The 15,129-nt window shown below is 52.4% G+C and overlaps 1 protein-coding gene and 1 gene segment (V, D, J or C); both read right to left on the bottom strand.

Annotated features, from left to right (window-relative positions):
• Positions 1 to 4,183: 4,183 nt before the first annotated feature.
• LOC107530483 (immunoglobulin lambda constant 1-like) lies at positions 4,184 to 9,934 on the bottom strand. The segment is given in 3 exon segments: positions 4,184 to 4,503; positions 5,958 to 6,076; positions 9,738 to 9,934. Coding segments are annotated over 3 exon segments (636 nt in total).
• A 3,189-nt stretch (positions 9,935 to 13,123) lies between these two features.
• LOC107530484 (immunoglobulin omega chain-like) lies at positions 13,124 to 13,684 on the bottom strand. The gene is made up of 2 exons (XM_016204252.2): positions 13,639 to 13,684; positions 13,124 to 13,554 (listed from the first exon to the last, which is right to left on the bottom strand). Exons 1-2 carry the CDS (start codon positions 13,682 to 13,684, stop codon positions 13,124 to 13,126), a joined length of 477 nt encoding a protein of 158 aa, XP_016059738.2.
• Positions 13,685 to 15,129: the final 1,445 nt, after the last annotated feature.

The raw sequence follows: 15,129 nt of genomic DNA, 5'->3' as shown, positions 1-15,129 counted from the left end.
GCTGGGTAGCGGTGGGGATCTCTGTGCTCTCCAGGGGTCGCCCTGCCCAGTCCCTCTCTGATGCAGGGCAATGGTGCCCTGGCTCTGGGACTTGCCTCACCCTCCGCAGTTGCCAGGGGTCTCTGTCTCCTCACTAGAAGCACGGGAAAGGGCTCCAGCACGTGCAGGCTCAGAGGAGTAGGAACCAGGATGATGGGGTGCTCAAGGGCCTGAGTAGTGAACAACGCCAAGAGAAGCTGAGGTTCTGAGTCCAGGGTCCATGAGACGGGGCAGAGTGAGGACCAGAGTTGAGTGACACCGGTGGACTTTACCTGGGTTCTCATTGAATGCCACTGTGGGGACCACAAGGTCTGAGTGTCAGCAACCCAAGAGAGGTCTGACTTGGGGAATGGGATCGTGGCCTGTAGCTGGACTGTAAACTAGTCCCACTGCTCCAGAGAGAGGGCTGCAGCGCACAGGAAACCCTACCATAGACGCCCTGTGTCCCCCAGTTCCAGGGACATAGGCAGCCTGTGGTCCCCCAGTTCCAGGAACATAGACACCCTGTGTCCCCCAGTTCCAGGTCAGTATGTGCCCTTCAGAAGTGCTGATGTGTGCACTGGGGACACCCAGAGGTTCCTTGGGCCATGTTTGTGAAAGAAAAACTAGAACTGCCCCAAACTCCACAGCCAGTACCATGCTATTACCACACAGCCGTCTAGCTCTCTGTAGTTGATGTGGTTGCATCAGATATATCGTAGAGATGTATTTATAGGAAGTTAGAAGGAGCACCGCTATTGGCATGATGTCTTTCAGGTACATTTGAAAACTAGGAACAAAATGTAAGGCCCCAGAGACCTGCCGGCTCCCTCTCCTGCCAAGTTCTCTTCCTCGGTTCTGGCCACACTGGCCTTGCTGTTTCTGTAGCCTGTCAGGCACGTTCCACCGCAGGGCCTTTGCACTAGCTGTCCCTGCCGCCAGGAGCACTCCTCCCTAGGCAACTCCTCAGTTAGTCCCCTAGCTTTATTCAGGGATGGCCTCTCCTGACCATCTATCTAAACTAACAGTTGTCACTCTCTCCCCTCTTAACCCTTCCCCCAACTAAATAATGCATCACACCGTGTATTGTCCCATAACATCTTGTTTGTTCTGGCCTGTGTCACCCACTGGAACTTTGCCCCTGGACTTTGTTTCTGAGGCCACGGCCATGTCCCCAGGGCTAAAGCAGTGATGGCCTTTGGAGCTGATGAGTGGCCAAGTGTGGAATGAGTGGAATTGTTTTTTCTGGGGAAAGAGGGAGCTCATGGGACTGGGGTGGGGCAGGGGGCAGGGGAGTCAGTGCAGCATGACCAGTTGTTTATGTTCTCTACTAAAATCATCTGAGCTAGCTGACCCCAGGTCAGCATTTGTTGCTTCTGCATTTATATCAGTGTTTTTGGCATTTTGGTGTTTTCGAAAAGCCTGTCCCCTCCCCTGTTGACACCCTCCCACCCAGCATGGAGGAGCCCTGTCTGTCTAAGGGATTTTGTGCTCTAGAAATTCCTCACCCCCACAGTGCCCTCTTCCCTCCTGTGGAGCTGTGCACCCTCTGTGTGGGGGAAGCTCCTGCCCCAGCCCCTCTCCTGGGAGAGGGTCCAGCCTCTGGGCTCTGGCAGGGCCATGGGAGCTGGAATCTGAGCGCTCAGGCCAAGCAGGAGGGGGAAGAGCTCTGGCCCTGGAGTTGGGGACCAGGACTCCACCACCTACCTCCTGTGTGACCTTGGCCGGGTCACATCCCTCCCTGTGAAAAGAGAATAATCTTCAGACTTGTGCGACCTGGATTTCTGATGGACACTCCTGGATTATTACTGAAATGATTGCTACCTTTTAGAGAAATGACAACAGAAACCACTAGAGGGCACTGTCACCTCAGGTGTGCACCTGTGTGAGTGACTGAGTTGTGTTCATGTGCAAATGTGTGAGTGAATTGTGTGAGTGTGTATGTGTGAGTGTCCATCACTGTATAGGGACACTTGGGATATGTTGACTAGGAATGCAGCTGAGACACCTTTGTGTAGCCCTTGGTGGACAGTACAGTGAGGGGGGTGACATCCCTATGTAGGTGACACTGCTACACAATTCCGAGTCTTGGGGTGCAGGTCACGGGGCTGATGCCGCAACAAAAGGGGGCCCCCTCAAAGCCAAGGTCATAGGAACATCGTGTGGGGAGCGCACTGGGCCTTGAATCTGGAGGCTGGGCTCAAGGTGTGACCATGTGGCCTCTGTGGGCCTCAGTTTCCCCTGTATAAGCTGAGTGGGTGGTGCCCACTCACTATTGCCCCTTCTGGGTTCCCTAGTGACCCTCCCCAAGCCTACCTTTGGCTTCTGGGGCAGCCGGGTTGGGCAGCCGGGACCCCTAATGAGTCTGACACCTAGGCTCTGAGGCCAGACTGGGTGGGGGGGACCAGGCTCTGCTGCTGGAGTTGCTGGGGCTGGAGGTCTCCTGTCCAACCCCCACATCAAGGACAGCTGTGGCAGGAAGGCCAGACTGGGGGTCTCTGTTCTCAGAAACTGAGAGGCCATGTGTCACCTGGGGCAGGGGAGACAAATTCCCTCCCTCCCTGGGCCTGAACTGGGGGAACCACCAACAGGGCCTCTCGCACCCTCCCACAGCCCACTCAAGCAGACCCCACTTCTTTCTTCTGTTTTTCTTTAGTTAATCCTCACTGGAGGATGTTTTTTAGAAAGAGTGGGAGGGAAGGAGGGAGAGAGAGAGAGAGAAACATTGATGTGAGAGAGACACATCGATTGGTTGCCTCCTGCATGTGCTCCAAACAGGGCCGGGGCTCCAACCTGCAACCCAGGTACGTGTTCCTGACCAGGACTTGAACCTGGGACCCTTCAGTGCATGGGCTGATGCTCTAACCACTGAGCACACTGGCCAGGGCAACTCATCCCCACTTTTTCATCCCCACTTTTAAAAAAAAAAATGTTTTTACTGATTTCAGAGAGAGGAAGGGAGAGGGAGAGAGAGGGAGAAACATCAATCAGCTGCCTCCTGCACACTGCCTACTGGGGATGGAGCCCACAACCCGGGCATGTGCCCCGATGGGAACCAAACCATGCCCTCCTGATTCATGGAATGATGCCACACCGGCTGGGCTCATCCCCACTTTTAATTGTGGTACAAGATGCCTGAGACACCAATTTCCCTCCAACAAAGGCTTTGTTTAATCTCAGAAAAATTATGAGGCGCCTATTTCCCTCCTTGCGCTGGTTCCTGGGGAGCTCAGAGCTTATCTGTGCCAAGTGCCTGGGCCTCTGCGCAGGCGTGTTGTGCGACAGTTCCCTTCCTGCTTCCCTCCTCGGCCTTTACACCTCCGAACCTGACATTGGGTGAGGAATCAAGGTGGGCCCCAGTTTTAAGGGCCTTTAAAATGGATTCTGCCCTAGCTGGCAGGCTTAGTGGTTAGAGCATCAACCGGAGCACCAAAGGGCCGTGGGTTTGATTCCCAGTCAAAGGCACGTGCCTGGGTTGCAGGTTTGATCCCCGGCCCTGATGGGGCACGTGCGGGAGGCAGCCAATAGATGTGTCTCTCTCACATCAATTTTCTCTCTCTTTCCCTCCCTTCCACTCTCTCTAAAAATCAATGGGAAAAATATCCTCAGGTGGGGATTAACAAAAAAACACCTGATTCTGCTGGAGTGTCCTGGACCCCGTGGGTGGTCCAGCCTGATGGAGTGACAGGGAGGGGGCGAGGCTGGGCAGGAGCTGAGCTGCGCACAGAGAGAGCAGGGCATCCCAGAGGGCAAGGGCCAGGAAAAGAGGATGTCCCCACCAGCTTATCTGGAGGTCACCCGCCATGGCCAGCTCTCACCAGGACGGAGGGACAACAGACTGGGGGAGGAGCTGGGGGAAGGAGAGGGCAGAGGGACTGAATGGTGACCCGACTCCTTGTGTCCTGGCCAGGTTCCTGGGACGTACCAAGGATTCTCCCCTTGCTGGGCACCAAGGATCCTCCCACCCTGAGAGTCGGGGGAGGTCACAAATTAAATATGAAACAGAAAAAAAAAATGAGCAGAGAGCATGATTTCTGATTGGCAAGAAGAACATTTTGAGAATTGATTGGGTGCAGGGAGCAGGGCTGGGAATGACTAAGGTGGGAGGGGAGAACCTCCCAGAGGTTCTGAGGCTCCAGCCCCCGAGAGTAGGGGGCTCAAGGTCCTAGGAACACTCTGAGGGGACCATTGTCTTCTCCACAGTGCTCCCCTCGTGCGTCACCTGGCAGCTAAAGCTGCTGCCAAATTTCCACTTGTTGGGTGTCAGGCTCAGGTAGCTGCTGGCCGTGTACTTGTTGTTGCTCTGCTTTGTGGGCTTGGCGGTCTCCACACCCTGGGTGACAGGGTTGCCATTTGCCTTCCAAGCCACCGTCACATTGCCAGGGTAGAAGCCACTGATGAGACACACCAGTGTGGCCTTGTTGGTGCTGAGCTCCTCACTGGATGGAGGGAACAGAGTGACGAAGGGTGCGGACTTGGGCTGACCTGTGAGGACAGAGAAGGGGTGTGAGATGCAGAGGAGAGTCCAGGTGTTGGTGCAGCGCCCCCACTAATCTACAGCCTCTGTGACCCGTCCCATGGTGTTTGTGTTTGTTTGCCCAGGGGAGCCTCCTTCCTTCTATGTTCACTCTTTCTACTCAGTCCCTGGACAGCAGACAGTCCCCACCCCACCAGAAGCCCTTCCAAGTCACCTCTCCCAGGTGACCTGGTCAAGCCCCTCTATCTGTAGCCTCAGTTCCTGAGTGTAACCAGGGCCTCCCACCTCCTGGTCTCCTGACTCTGAGTTTTGAGTCTGGCCCTCACCTCCCAGGCCCTCAGCCCCACCTCACTTCATTCTTCAGGAGCCCGGTGCCTCCTCTGTGATCTGGGCTCCCCCACCTGGCCTGATGGTGTGTGGGGAGGCCTCAAGCCTGAGCCCAGCACACAGTGGGGCGTGGAGCCCCCTGTTGCCCTTGGGCACCGAGCTTGGCCCCAGCCCGGCCTCAGCTCGCCTATGAGGGTCAGGGCCAAAGCCTGGGGGCTCCTCAAGGCTCTGCCTGCCTCTCCACGCCTCATGGCCTGACCACAGGACCCTTCGTTTTGGCTGCATTTTTGGTGCTGCTCACCCAGATGATAGGCACAGCGGCCCCACTGCCACCCCAGCACCTCTGACGACTCCTGACTTCATGGGGCAGCTGTGTAGCTCTGAGCCCCCCATTCACTCCCCACTTTGTCATCTCCTGAGCCTAATGCACCCTTGAGAAGGTGGGTGGCCGACCCTTGGACTGAGGTTATGGGGCTCCAGGAACAGATGAGTCTGTGCCCCACAGGACCTGCTTCTTTCCGACCACCATTCTGGGAGGCCTGGGCTTCTGGCCACCTTACCCTGTCGCACCTGTGTCTTTGCCTCCCCATGTCCTCATGGCCCAGCGGAGCCCCTGAGAGCTTCAGCTAAGAGCGAGCAGGACTCCTCTCTCTGCCCTCCTTGGGCTTCCCCTCAGGCTGACCCTGTGTCCCTGGAGGTTGGGGTCACAGCCCCAGCCCTGTCCCCAGCCTCCTGTATGGCTCTCCCACTTTAGATGGGCATTAAGCCCTCAGCCCAGACCCCAGGGCCTCCAGTCTGTCTCCAAGGCCAGAGACAGTCAGAAACCAGCTTCTGGTCCCCTTGTGGGCATCTGTCCTAGAAGAGAGAAAGGAGCCCAGTTCCTGGGCCAAACCCCAGCCCAGGTCCCCAGGACCCAACTGCATCAAACTGTCAGACTCTGGAGGTGGCTACTCCTGCTGTTGGGTCCTTCCTGCTGGTTACCCCAAGACCAACCTACTTCCCCCAGAACTTATGGAGAAAGGTGGGGGGGCCGAGGGGAGTGAGGAGGGGAAGCAGCTCACACAGAGAGAAGAGTGACTTTCCCAAGACAGTAGAGGGGTGGGACACAATGGAGAAGGTGGTGGGAGCCACTTACCTAGGACAATGAGCTGGGTCCCGCTGCTGAACACATACCACGGTTGCTGAAGATCGAACCAAAACATGCTGGGCCAGCACCTGGGGCGTGTCCCCTGGGGGCCAGTGCTGAGCAGGAACCTGCTGGGAACGATGGGGACAAGGCTGCAGCAGGCAGCGCTGTGTCCCGGGGTGGGGCGGATGGACAGCCAGGCCCTGGGACACCTGGGTGTCCTGGTGCCTTCCCCCTTTTTAAGGCAGGTACTAGCTATACTTTGGAATCACCTGGTGTGTGGCCCCCAAGGCTGCCCTGGCCACCACCGAATCCTTTGTGCTGATGGAGACACTGAGGACAGTGTCCCCTCAGGCAGCTGTGTGGTATGGCAGAACGAGCCCTGAACTCGCCTGTCCTGCTTCACCTCTCCTAGGCTCATTTTAGGGCCTCTGAGGGTTCCTTCCCCACAGTTTCCCACTGTCCAGCCTGGTGGGCTTCCTCCTTGGGCCCATGGACACCGCGTCATTCATGACTCATGATGCTCCAGTGTGGAGAACCCGTCCCCCTTTGTCGCCACACATCAAGACATAATTCAGTTCTTTATGAAGCCTTCTCTGATCTCTTAGACCACTGTCTTTCTGTCCATTTATCCATTCAGGCTTCCATCCACCCATCCATCATCCATCCATCCATTTAACAATGGCCCCAAGCACCTGTCTGCCAGTAACTGTTTCATGTGCTGAGACATGGTAGGGCTTTCAGTTCTCATCTCCATTCCTCCCTAAAACCTCTCAGTGAAAGCCAACAAGTCCCTCTTCTCTGTCAAATCAAAGAGGACCTAATGAAAGGGGAGGACGTTCCAGTTCATGGATAGAAAAGCTCGATATCGTCAAGAAGTCAGTTCTTCCCAACTTGATCTATAGATTCGTTGCAACCCCAATCAAATTCCCAGCAAGATAGTTTGTGGATATTGACAAACTGTTTCTAAAGTTTATGTAAAAGGGAAGAGACTATATAAACCCACAGCATGGGAGAAAATATTTGCAAATCACACATGGGATAAGGGGTGATACTGAGAATACATAGGGAACTTCTAAAACTCAGCAACAACAAAAAACCAAACAACCCAATTCAAAGGCGCCCTGGCTGGTGTGGCTCGGTTGGTTGGGCGTCATCCTGGCACCAAAAGGCTGCCTGTTCGATTCCCAGTCAGGGCACATGCCCGGGTTGCGGGCTAGACCCACGGTAGGGGGCATGCAGGAGGCAGCCTGTTGATGTTCTCTCTCTCTCTCCCTCTCCCTTCTCTCTCTCTAAAAATCAATAAATTATTTTTTTAAAAAAGGAAAGAAATCAAAGGCATCTAGGTTGGAAAGAAAGAAGTTAAAATATCTCTGTTTGCAGATGACATGATCTTACATGTAGAAAATCCTAAAGAATCTGCAAAAAAGTCTCTAGAACAAATAAATTCAGCCATTCCACGATCAACACACATTCATGTTTCTATACACTAAAAAATCAAAATCAGTTTTATTTCCATACACTAACAAAGAACAATTACAAAAAGAAATTAAGAAACCAATCTCCCCTACAAGAACATAAAAAATAAAATAAAATACTTAGGAATAAATTTAACCAATAAAGTGAAAGGCTTGTACACTGAAAACTGCAAAATGTTGTTGAAAGAAATTAAAGAAGGACTGAAGTGGAAAGACATCCCATGTTCATGGTTTGAAAGACTTAACAGCATTGCTGAGATGGTAAATATGACCCAAAGAGACCTATAGATTCAATGTAATTCCTATCAAAATCTCAATGGCCAGCCATTGTTAAGAGATGGGAAAACTGGACTCCAATAATTGCAAAATTGCAAAGGACTCCAACAGGCAAAACAATCTTGAAAAAAGGGGACAAAATTAAAGGACTCATACTTCACAATATCTTTTATTTTACGTTTAAAAGAGGAAGTGGGAGAGAGAGAGAAGGAAAAAGACATTGATCAGCTGCCTCCGGTATAAAGCTGACCCTGATGGGGGCTCATCCCTCCTTGTGCTTTTCTGAGTCCTGCCCTTGCTCAGCAGTCCCTGTAGGACATTGAGATGCCAGTTCTGGCCTGACACCCTCCATGCTGGACTGCTGGTGCAGCAGAGGATCAGCTCACCTCGTTCTAGCCTTTCATCACAGCGGCCCCAGCATCCCTGGGGTGGGTGTAGGCTGCAATCCCTCATCCAATTAGGACCCCTCCCTTTGCAGAGGGGGAAACTGAGGCCTGGAGAAGTGAACTTGTCTGTCCAGTTTTAGGGGCAGGAGAGGGGGATGCCTGGAGGCCATTGAACTTGGGCACTGGAGTCTGCACCACCTGTGTGACTTTGGGCAGGTTGCCTCACCTCTCTGAGCTTCTATTCCCATTTTTAAATTGGGGATGACAGCAGGTCCTGCCCTGTGGGGCCATTTGAGGGGGGGGTTCTGCCCCTAAAATGATTATTGCCCACAATGAATGTACTATTATGTCACTGATTATCTTAAGAGGTCCCAGATGCTCAGCACTTTGTCCAGGGACTTCCTATCACCTACAGAGGAGGGCCTGGGGTCACACATCAAGGTGGGACAGACCATGGCCCTCAAAAACACTCACCCAGGGCCTTTCCCATGGAGGTGTCTGTATCCTGGGTGGGCTCAGATCCCTAGGGGTCCAGTCCCAGGAGGCCCTGGCTCAGGGTCTGGTGCCCCCACCTCAAGGCATCAGCCAGAACCTGCACCCTGGTACTCCAGGGAGTGGTGCCTGCTCAGCCAGGGGAAGAGAGAGGACTTGGCTCATCAGCTAAGAGAAGGAGGACCAGGCATGTTGGGACAACAGCAACTGCCACCCACAGGGACATCCTGCCCCTGCCTCCATCTCTGCCCCATCTGGAAGACAGGGTGAAGACTAGTCTTGGGTGCAAAATTGAAGGGGTCAGAGCTGCCGTTTGACCCAGTGATTCCACTCCTAGGAATGTATCCTAAGAATCCTGAAACATTCATCAGAAAGGATATATGTACCCCGATGTTCATAGCAGCACAGTTTACAATAGCTAAGATCTGGAACAGCCCAAGTGCCCATCAGTAGCTGAGTGGATAAAAAAGCTGTGGGACATTTACACCATGGAATACTACGCAGCTGTAAAGAAGAAGAATCTCGTACCCTTTGGGACAGTATGGATGGACCTGGAGAATATTATGCTAAGTGAAATAAGCCAGGCAGCGAAAGACTAATATCACATGATCTCGCTTATACGTGGAATCTAAAGAAGTTAATAAACTGATGAACAGAATAGATTGAATGACATGGAAGCATAGATGAGACTGATGAATGTCAGAGGGATGGAGGAGGGTGGGTGGGTGGAGGGGGAGAGAGTAACCAAAGAATTTATGTGCATATATGCACAACCCAGGGACATGGACAATGGTGAGGAGAGGGACTGGGGAGGGGGAAGGAACGGCATGGAACGGGTCATTGGGGAGAAAAAAGGACATCTGTAATATTTTAAACAATAATAAAATTAAAAAAAAATTTTTAAGGGGTGCCAAAAACTCAGTAATTAAGATAAACAATATTTTAATACATATTAAAAAGGGGAAATCAATGCAAACAAATCCACACTGGACAAAAATGTCAGCTCTTTAAATAAAGCCAGCACCTGCCCAGGCCCCTGCTCTCCCGTGAGCCCTCCCATCTCTCCTTTTACCCCTCACTGTCACTCTCTATCCCTCACTCCCAGTTTGGGCTGCAGGAACCCTCATGTTGGCCACATGACTCATTCAGCCCCTTACCTTTCCCAGAGGCTCCAAGGGCTATTTCTTGTCTGGGCTCCAGAGCTTGGAGCCCTGCTCCGAGGTGCTGTCGTAGAGGACAACAGGCCATGGGTGCCCACAGCCAGGCCCAGCAGCATCAGGGGCCAGCACTGCCTGAGGCCAGGGCTCTGCCTCCTGCGGGCCTCATGGCCCACCTGTCCTATTCTGGGCCTCATCTGCGCTCAGGGTCAAAGGCACCTCTGGCTGACCTGCTGGCGTACGCTTCCAAGGGGGGAGGTCAGGTTGGCAGGTGGCCCTGGTCCCTCTCTCTAGCAGTGACTGTCCCAGTGCACTCGGGCCATGGCCCTGTGATCTGCCTGGGCCTTCTCTGTTTCCTGTCCCCAGTGCCCCACCCTCTCCAGTCCGTTACTCCTGGGGGTCTCTCCCAGTGGGGCATCTGCCAACTGCCATGCTGTGGTTAGGATCCAGGGTTCAACTGCCCCCCGCCACAGCTGCCGGCCTGGCCCTGCCCCTGGGGCCTTGTGGGGGCACACCTGCTCCTGACAAGTGTCCAGTGGACCAGAAGTCACCTGAGTTCAGGCCGGAGTTGGGGCTGGGGCTTCTCTTCTGACCAGACCTGGGGCAGTAGTGATGACAGGGGAGGAAACAGGTGGTTTAGCAAGAAGCTGAAGTTCAAGTGGGGGAATTGTGATATAATTATAAAAATGGTGTTCAGTGTGCCAGGTCCAGCACCTCCTGGGTCTCCCCCCAACACACACACACACTCACACCCTCATAGATTTTATCCAGAGGTCACCATCACAAGCCCGGCGTCTGGCACACAGTGGTGGCTTCTGCAAGGCCCCTTTTACCTCTCCCCCAGGCCTGGTGACTGATGAAGAACTGATACGACTATTTCGTTGAGTACCCACTACAGTTAAGTCCAGGTAAGCACTTTATATAAGTTAATGGGTGCTATTATTATGTTCTTTACATACAACATTGGAAATGTTGGCCTAGAATTCAGCTGAGCCTTCCAAGGCTGACCAGAGCTAAGACTCACACACTGACTGGCCTGAGGCCCGAGGCCCGAAGCCCGAGGCCAGGGTCTCACCCTCCAGGAACCTGGAGGGGCAGGAGGATTAGGATGATGGAAGAGCCCAGCCTGGCTCCCACTGCCTGGTTTATTGTTGTAGCTCAGACTCCCGGAATTAGGAAGGATGGAAGCAGAAAGGCAGGTTATAGGCAGAAGACAGAGTTCCCTTGGGACCATCTAGCTGGGCTTAAAAACATGAGCCTGGCCCTGGCCAGGCGGCTCAGTTGGTTGGAGAGTCTTTCCGTACACCAAAAGGGAATATACCTAGGTTGAGGGTTCAATCCCCAGTCGGAACATGTACGGGAGGCAACCAATCAATGTTTCTCTCTCTCCCCCTCCCTCTCTCTAAAAATCGATAAAAACATATCCTTGGGTGAGGATTTTTTAAAAAGCAAACAGGAGCCTGGTTGCTCTCCATTCCTCTCCCCACCCCCTTCTTTCCCCAGGGTGCGCTCTCTCTCTCTCTCTCTCTGTCTCTCCTAAGCTCCAAGGGTCCTTCTTTTGCTGTAACTTGATGTTTCCTGAGCCCATTACTTCTATGGCTCATTTCTACCTCTGTGACTTTCTAAATAAACTTTCTCTTATAAAAACAAAACATGAGCCTGGAGTGTCCTTTTCAGGGGCAAGGCCTGATGCAGAAAGAACTCTGTGCGTTTGAGAGCTCAAAGGGTACCTGAAACATGTCATGAGCTGAGACCATTATTTTATGAAAGAGACTCAGGCACATATGTCTGCCTTTCTGGGGGAACCCCCTGGGTCTTTTTAGCCATGATAAATGGATGTTCTCAGCCAAGTTTGGGGCCCAGGGGAGATGGTTTGCCTGTCACCTTTCTGTACATAGTGTATGACCCAACAGGGGCTCAGGGTGCTGTGCTGTGGGCCGGGGTTGCAGAAACTGACCTATTCCCTCTTCACTCAAGAAAATAATTGGGGAGGCCATGCATCTCTTGCCTCTAGGTCTTTCCGTGGATCCAGAGGTTTAGTATGTCTGGGACCATCGGGCAGGAGGATTTGAGGGTGACCTTGATCACCACACCAAGCATACATAGCTTGGTTGAAACCTAGAGGCAGGCCCTGGTTGGGTTTGCTCAGTGGTTAGAGCATTGGTCCGCGGACTGAAGGGTCACAGGTCCAATTCTAGTCAAGGGCAGGTACCTCATACCTCGGTTGCAGGCTCCATCCCTGGCCCTGGTCGGGGTGCGTGCAGGAGGCAACCAATTGATATGTCTCTCTTATATCGATGTTTCCCTCTCTCCTTCTCTCTCTCCCTTCCACTCTTTCTGAAAAGCAATGGAAAAAATATTCTCGGGTAAGGATTAAAAAATAAAAAAGAAAGAAAGAAACCTGGAGGCAGGAACTGGGGTGCTTCTCTGGAGCAGAGGTCGGCAAACTGTGGCCCAAGTGCCATATGCCTCCCAGCCCCACCTGTTTCTATGGACGGAGTTGAATAGGACCGGCCATGAGCATTTGCTCACGTATTGCCTGTGGCTGCTTTCCTGCTGTAAAGACAGAATTCAGTAGCTGAGAGAATGATTATATGGCTTCGAAAGCCAGAATTATTTACCATCTGGCCCTTTACAGAAAATATAATTGGTAGCTTTGCTGTACTCCTTACAGAAGAGTAAATGCATTTCTCTCAACTAGGCCAGTGGTTCTCAACTGGGGCGATTTGGCCACTTTGGAGACATCTGGCAACACCGGGAGACATTTTCATTGTCATAGCTAGGGGTGGGAAAGTGCAGGTACTGGCATCTAGTGGGCAGAGGCCAGGGCTGCTGCTCAACATCCTACTGCACAGGACAGCCCCCAACAAAGAACTGTCTGGCCCCAAATGTCAACAGTACTGCGGTGGAGCACCTACTCTAGACCTATCACTTGGCACCCACTCTCCTCCCCAGAGGCCCAATAAAGGCATTTCTAAGCTTGTTTACCCTATAACTTCTGCGAATAACCATGTGACAGCAGAGGGTCCTGTCCTTGGCCACAGTGTCCCCCCAAGGTGCTTATGTCAGCCCCCTTCCCCCATAACCCACAAGAGCAGAAGCTCCAGCCAAGCAGACCAGGTCTGGTCAGTCTCCTGGGACCTTCGCTTTAGGTTGGTTCTTGGGTGCATCCTACCCGTTTTGACCTTACACGGAACAGCTGGGGCCTCCTTAGTATAACTCAGCACACCAGTCAGACCAAACAACTTCCCAAGACACAGTACTTTAATCCCCCAATCCAGCCCCCAACAGGGCCTAGCTAGACAAGGAGCGTCTCCTTCGCTCTGCACAACCCACAGCCCACCCTCCTCCTCGCCCTCTCCGTGGGGATGCGCACTCCTCTCTCCTTAGTTCACAGTAAGTGCGTCCTGGGGTGCCCGGGACACTGAAGCAGCAGGCCCCTCCCTCCCATCTCCATCTTTTTCTTCCTCCGTCTCCACCTCCATCTTCTCCCTCTCCGAGCTCTGGTTGCCCACAGCACAGTAATACACAGCCTCATCCTCAGGCTGCAGCTCAGAGATGCTCAAATACCCTGTGTTCTTGGCCACATCTTTAGATCCGGAGAAGCGTGGGGGGACCTTGGGGCCGTGTTTCTTGTCTGAATGGGAGAAATATCTCAGCAAGAATCTTGGAGGGTGGCCGAGCTTTTGCTGGTACCAGAAGATGCTATAAATGCTGACATTATGGTCACTGCTCAAGGTGCAGGCCAGACGGACTGTGGTTCCAAGGAACGAAGACACAGAAGGTGGCTGCTCCAGCACTGGCTGAGGGCCACAACCTGGGGACACAGAAGAATATGGACCTCAGGGCAGGACAGGGCAAGGGAAAGGGCCAGTGGCTGAGAGCTCTGGGGTGTTCTCACCTGTGCAGTGGGCGAGGAGCGCCAGCAGGACAGGAGCCCAGGACATGGTGCAGATGTGCAGAGCTCTGCCTCCAGGATTGTGCAGCCACAGCTCCTGGGGCTCTCTGGGGTCTGGGCAGCAACCTCCTCCACCCTCTCAGGGGTGGGGCCATTGCACACCCAATTCCAGCCACCACTATCCCAAACTTTATTGGGTTTGCAGCATCAGTTAGGGGAATGGTCCCATGGTGGCCTTTGCGGCTCTTGCCTTGGCCCCATAGAAGCGTTAGGGAGGAAACACCTGCTGGAAGCTCACAATCCAGTGCTCAGGAGGCCAGCCTGCAAGCTTGGGTCCCTGAGGGAGAGTGACCTCAACATCCCCCTGAGGAAACTGAGCTACACAGAAATAAGATTCTTGTCCAAATTTTTATGCCTGGTGAACCAGGAAGAGAGGACACATCCTGAGAGTGGTGAAACACCTGCTTTGAGCAACAAAAAATGTTGGGGCCTGGAGGTCAGTGGGACACTGTTCCCTTCCACACTCCTAGCACACCTGACCTCCAAACCCAGAGCAGCCCCTCTGGTTTTGGCTCCCTGCCAACTGATCGCACCTCTCAGGTCCAACCTAACCCTGGTCACTACAACTGGAGAACAGACCCTAGGGTGGCAGGGTGGAGACCAGGGGGAGATGGGGCTTGGCTCAGTGTGGTGGCAGCCAAGGCTGGGAGAACTGATTGGGTCTCAAACATATTTTGAAGACAGTGATGGCTAATGAGTGAGAAAAAGAGAAGAATCCAGAATGCTTTCAAGGCATAGGTTTTGAGCAACCAGGAAGATGGAGTTGCCATTTTGAAGATGGAGAGCCTGGCAAGGAGTGGGTTCTGAATCAGAAGTTCTGTTTTGAAAGGGAAATCTCATTGTGACTCTTAATTTTTGCCATTTCCCAACCTTAGTTTGGCTATAGAACTTTTTCAGAGCATCTATCAGGGCTAGTATTCCAATAAAAGCAAGATGGGAAAATTGACTACAGGGCCCAAAGGAAATGTATGTATCCTATTATTTAAAATATATTAAGCTGGGTTGGCGTGGCTCAGCAGTTGAGCACTGACCTAGGATCCAGGAGGTCAAGGTTTGATTCCCTGTCAGGGCACATGCCAGAGTTTGTGGGCTCAATCCCCAGTAGGAGGCTTGTGGGAGGCAGCCAATCAATGACGCTTCTCTCTCTCTCCCTCTCCCTTCCTCTCTCTGAAATCAATAAATATTTAAAATAAAATATATTAAAGTATGGTCATGATAGTTATAATTTTTCCATAACCTAATGCTCTAACACAAAAAAACTTTTATTTTCCAGTTTGTCTTCCAGCTGCATTTTACACAGTTCATTTCACAAATGTTTATAGTATTGAAAGAAGCCTGCAATACACACATCTGTAGTTTTAATTATTGTAATTATTAACAACTATATGTTTTCATGCTTATCATCCAGTTTTTTCATAATCATTGTAATGATCA

The sequence above is a fragment of the Miniopterus natalensis genome, chromosome 20, assembly GCF_054644295.1.
Source record: "Miniopterus natalensis isolate mMinNat1 chromosome 20, mMinNat1.hap1, whole genome shotgun sequence".
In the NCBI taxonomy this organism is placed as follows: Eukaryota; Metazoa; Chordata; class Mammalia; order Chiroptera; family Miniopteridae; genus Miniopterus; species Miniopterus natalensis.
Note: the sequence above shows the minus strand (reverse complement) of the source record. Positions and strands in the feature narration are given on the sequence as shown.

Coding starts and splice junctions, on each gene's coding strand:
- LOC107530484 (XM_016204252.2), bottom strand. CDS start 13,684: ATGTCCTGGGCTCCTGTCCTGCTGGCGCTCCTCGCCCACTGCACAG. Junction 13,555..13,638: donor GCTCCTCGCCCACTGCACAG/GTGAGAACACCC, acceptor CTGTGTCCCCAG/GTTGTGGCCCTCAGCCAGTG.